The 5,419-nt window shown below is 40.2% G+C and overlaps 1 protein-coding gene across 1 annotated transcript; it reads left to right on the forward strand.

The window, feature by feature from the left end:
• Window positions 1-1,026: 1,026 nt before the first annotated feature.
• vtcn1 (V-set domain containing T cell activation inhibitor 1) lies at window positions 1,027-4,946 on the forward strand. Its single transcript, XM_008299750.1, has 5 exons — window positions 1,027-1,106; window positions 2,527-2,591; window positions 3,275-3,634; window positions 4,446-4,697; window positions 4,843-4,946. The coding sequence occupies exons 1-5, from the start codon at window positions 1,075-1,077 to the stop codon at window positions 4,944-4,946; spliced, it is 813 nt and encodes a 270-aa protein (XP_008297972.1). The 5' UTR covers window positions 1,027-1,074.
• Window positions 4,947-5,419: the final 473 nt, after the last annotated feature.

Genomic DNA, 5,419 nt, shown 5'->3' on the forward strand with positions numbered 1-5,419 from the left:
AAAGACATTGATGCAAACTTTTTTTTGCTGAGTTTTCAGTGTGCAGCAGGAGTTTTGCTGGAATTCACCTTTTTTTTCTTTCTGAGGTGTCATCGTTGAGAAAGTGAAATTAAAAACCACTTCTGACTTCACATGCTCTCCTCATGTGACATTAATGTGTTTTTGTACATATTTAGTGTTACTATCGGTCACTTGCAGATTTCTAGGTTGGCAGAAGTGGTCACGACTTGTGCTGGCGCGTTTGTTTCATTTCTTTCCGTTAATCGCCGTCAGTGCATTTATAGTCAAAGCGATTATATTTGGAGCTGAGCACAGCTGGAAACATCTCCTATCTGGTGTTTCGTATATATAACAGAATAAACTGTGATCTAAACTCAGGAATCTAACAGAACAGAGTTGAAGTTCATGGTCATTTTGAAACACCAGAAACTGACCAACACCTATAATGTTCATTTATTTTGATTTAATTGTATAATGTTCTATGGGAGCTTGAAATTTAGTATTTTAAGATTGCTGCAAAATTTAACAGATGTTGTACTTTTTCCATCTAAAAAGCTTTTCCTCTTTACAGAATTCCGTCACATATGCTGTGTCCTCCCCACCTTGAGCAAATGATTGAATAAAACCTATGCAGGGTGCTTAACATTCTTTTCCCTTTACGTATGTGAAAGACTCTAAACATATTAGATGCTGGATAAATGTCAGATAAATATTCCATTTCATAGCTCCAGTGACGACACCTTTTCACTTTAAAAAACAAACATAAATTAATATATTAACAACCCTTCAGGAAACTAATCGAGGTTTTTCTCTGGTAAATCAGCAGAAATAAACGGTTATTTTAATGAAGATAAACAAGCGACCGTGTCGACATGTCAACACAAACCGAGGCACACACCTCAAAGGTAATGTTTACTCATGGTGTTGTGTTTCAGGTGCAGTGAGGAGGACGAACAGGCAGAGCAGCAGGCAGATGTCCTGCACGGGGGGAAGAACAACATGTGGACGTGATATCTGAAGGAACAATATGATGGATTTTTGACCGACACAATATCGTCTTCTTGTTGTTAAGAGATGGCTACTTTCGGGCAAATCATCTTCTACAGGTTTGGTCTTGAGCTTTACGTATGTTCTGTGCTGCTGGTGATTAAACTTGGAAAGTAACTAAGTAGATTTGCTCGAGTACTTGAGTACATTGTTTTAGCTATTTTTACACTTCGACTAAATTAAGTTTCAGAGGGTAGCTTTGCTTTTTATTTTTTTATTTTACTTCTTTACTTGCTGTTTTCTTTTTTTCTGGGGACCTTTCGCTTTTCAGAGTTTAAAATGTAAAACATTGTTGAGGACTTTCTGTATCTTGTTGTTCCAACAGAGAGGAATTTCCCATCTTAGCGTCCAGAACAGTTTCATGTAAATAACTCTGAATCATCCAGATCATCCAACACGTCGTCCTCCAATAACAACCTGATTCATTTGTCTTGTGACACTTTGCAGAGCGCTTGTTTCATGAAAAGACGTTTAAATAACACCTCAAGTCACTGCATTCTATTATTAAAGCACAATTTCAGAATTTCCTGCCGCCGCCATGCTTCATGTTATGATGCTGTCACCACATAAAGTACCGACTTTAACTCCAACCTTTTATTTTAGTTTATTTCAACGTTGTAAAATGACATGAATGTCAAATATCTGCTTTTGTTTTGACCATCAACGTATGAATAAATACTGTTCCCTAGATTTAGTAAAATATTATCTCTAATATGACAAAAGAGGAAAAATCTATCAGTTAATACTTTTAAAAATGATTCACTGCTTTAAGTAAAACTGTAATTTTATGGTCACACACTGTAAAAGAACAAAGTGCTATTTATAAGGATTGTCGTTATGTATAGGGTTTTTTTTTTCCTGTTTTCTTTTCTCTCAACTTTAAACTTTTTCTTTGAATTTACAAAACATTATCGGTAAAATAACAAAAGATGGAAATTCTGCACGATTACACTTTTGAAAGTTTAGATTTTTTTTCAGTGTTTGATGTACGATTTTCTTTCTGTCAAATACTGAAAATCATTTGTAAAATAACGACATTTTCTGCTGATTTAAATCGTGTAATTTTACAGTCAAACTTTGTCCAAGAACCAAGAACAAATTACCGTTGATAAAAACAATACAGAATACTGATGTGGTCAATATTTATAGATTTATTCCAGTTAACATTTTAATTCATACTTTTTTTTCTTCTGTGACTTTAATAGACTGTAATTGAACCAAAAAGCCAGAAGAGCTGCTAAATAACAGCAAATTTCTCCAGAAAAAGATCTTTAAAAAAAGGATTTATGTCTTTATTTATTGAAACCCTCCAGGAGGTTGGAAGTGGACCAGAGTAGTTAAACCAGTCAGACGCTGCTCAGTCATCAGTAAATAATTTTAACGATACAACACATGATTCTGCAGGATGAGCTTTAACTTTCAATAATCAGATTGCTGATGGAGAACTTCTGTATTCATACTTTTCCTTGTTGTTTGCAGCATGATCGGGCTCATCGTGGTGTTCGCCGCCATCATCGTGCTCACCTTGACTCTGGCCTTCACAGGTAGGAGGCCCGAGGGCATGCTGGGAGTTCTCACGTCTGTTTGTCTAAACTAAAAAGCACTTAATCCTTTTGGTGAACAACAAACCAGCAGGAGTTGACGAGCAGGTGCAGCTTCATGAGAGCTTTTTGGGAACATTTCTAGCTTCTGTTGGGGATCAATGATGCTGCTCATGTCTGTTACACAGTTAATTATTATTGACAGAGATTAGATGTGTCTATAAATAAGACTAGTTCTATATTTTTTGCACAAAGACCTGCATTCTATTTCCACATGCCATGTATTTAGGGCGGGCTGCAGGGTGGCGCAGTTGGTTAGCACTGTTGCCTCGCAGCAAGAAGGTCGCCAGTTCGCGACCTTCTTGGCACCGGGATCTCTCCATGTTCTCCCCGTGCAGCGTGGGTTCTCTCCGGGTTCTCCGGCTTCCTCCCACAGTCCAGAAACATGCTGAGGTTAATTGGTGATTCTAAATTGTCCGTAGGTGTGAATGTGAGTGTGCTTGGTTGTCTGTCTCTAAGTGTAGCCCTGTGATAGACTGGTTACCTGTCCAGGTGAACCTGCCTTCACCCTGAGTCAGCTGGGATAGACTCCAGCCCCCCATGACCCTAGTGAGGACTAAGCGCTATAAAGATAATGGATGGATGTTTAGAACTGTTGGTTTTCAGGGTGTTCTGGTGCCTTTCAGATAACTCCACGGTGGTGATGAGCAGCAACACCAAGCCGGTGGCCAACCTGGGCGAGGACGAGCTGCTCAGCTGCTACCTCCACACCAACACCTTCCAGGACCGCTTCAGGGACATGTCGGTCACCTGGCAGCGGACGGACCTGGAGGGGCTGGTCTACCTGTACCAGAACGCCGCGCCCGTCCTCCAGGACCAGGCCTCGCAGTTCAGAGGCAGGACTCACCTGTTCCCCGACGCCGTGATCGCCGGCAACGGGTCTCTGCTGCTGAGGAGCGTGAGGAGGAGCGACGAGGGGACGTACACCTGCAGCATCGGGTCGGCCGAGGGCCACGGCCGGGTCAGCGTCTACCTGAGGACGGCAGGTGGGAGGACTCGTCCTTCCACTTCACCGTCTGTTTGCTTAGAAGGAGTCTCTTCGAGGAAACTGGTTCCGTTGAATCCTCCCTGTTCAGCGTGAACGGCTGGAAAACAGACACTTAATAAATATGACAGAAAAAAAAACTATCTGTGAAACAATGACCCTTCAGCTGATTTAGAAACAATTAAACAGTAATTTCACACATTTTAGAAATCTGCAAAAATACAGCCGTCAACATGAAGTTATATAAATGTTACTGAATTTAATTTAGATGTAAAATGTTTATTTTTCTAAATTATATTTTTGTTCTTTTTCTATTGTTTGCTCATAAAGTCACATTATTTTACTGTATTTAAATGAAAATATTGTCATTTCACAGATATTTGTTTTTTTTTTTTAAGTATTGACAAATGGAAAATAATTTTAAAATAATAATAAGAATTCTAGAGATTTTTTCTATTTTGTTCATTTACAAATTACAATTTTTATAATTTTTATATGAATAATAATAATGAATAAGATTAACAGGTTCTTTTACAATGTTTGACTATGAATTGCACTTTTTTTTTTTTTACTGTTATTCAATGAGGAAAAAAAATATTTAAACCATTAATCAAATGCTAAATTAAAGAGGTTCACTTCTCTGGGTTAAAACAATTGTTGAATTAGAGGTGTGGGGTTTTTGTTTTTGTTCATTTTGCACTTTATTTACTTATTTTACAGACTCTACAACCACATGACTCACACCAGCTTCATCCTGAATCCATCGTTCTAACGTTCCACTCTTCTTCTTCTTCTTCTTCTTCTTCTCTCAGCTTTTTCGGCGCCGAACTTCACCTTCTCCAACAACACCCTGGTGGCCGAGGCCCAGCGCTGGTTCCCGAAGCCCAACGTCACCTGGTTCAACCAATCCGGGAGCGTCCTGAACGGGACGACGACGTTCGAGGTAATCGACAGCGGGATCTTCAGCGTGGTCAGCCGGCTGCAGGATGCCCACGTCTACGACTCGTACAGCTGCAGGATCGAGAACGAGCTGGTGTCAGCCACTTCTGAGGAAACCATCAAAGGTACACCAGCCTCACAACACATGTCCTTACATCTGGCCTTCTTCTGGTAACACCTGCTATGACGTGTGTGTATTTTTAATTTTACATTGAAGCACTTCCAGCTGCATAAACTGTGCCGTACAAATGAAGTGTTTTTATTTCACAGGCAGCGGTGTTTCAGGGAAAACATACATCACGTTCAGCGCTGCGTCGTCCCTCCTGGCGTCACTTTACCTGAACATTATCCTCTGCATCTGTCATGTGACCTGATGCACGTCCAACAGTTATGTTATATGTCACACTGTATGTACAGGTTGTGTTGGACTCAGTCCTGTTTAGGTGGTCTTGCTGGCATTTAACTCTGTGGTGCAATAACTTAACGGTCAACTTACAAATCCCAGATCGCCATGAGCCTGACTTTTGTTTGCTCTTGTTCACATAGTTCAGATAGTCTCAGATTACAGGAAAAGAAATGGAAGCTGCTGTGAAAAGAAAAGCAGTCGAGTCAACCAGTGATGTTTCCTGAAGCGTATGTAGCTGAATGTCTGGAACTCAGTGTTTATGTGCTGAAATCTGATGCTCAGCTCCAGAACTAAAAATACAGCTTTGGTTGGTCGCTTCAGCTCATCGTCTTGCTGGAAAACAAATCTTCTCAAAAGCAGAAGTTCTCTTGCAGACGGCATCAGGTTGTCCTCCAGGATTTATTTTACCTCCTACCTTGATGAGCCTTCCAGGGCCTGGTG

The sequence above is a fragment of the Stegastes partitus genome, unplaced genomic scaffold (genome assembly GCF_000690725.1).
Source record: "Stegastes partitus isolate 25-593 unplaced genomic scaffold, Stegastes_partitus-1.0.2 Scaffold1455, whole genome shotgun sequence".
In the NCBI taxonomy this organism is placed as follows: domain Eukaryota; kingdom Metazoa; phylum Chordata; class Actinopteri; family Pomacentridae; genus Stegastes; species Stegastes partitus.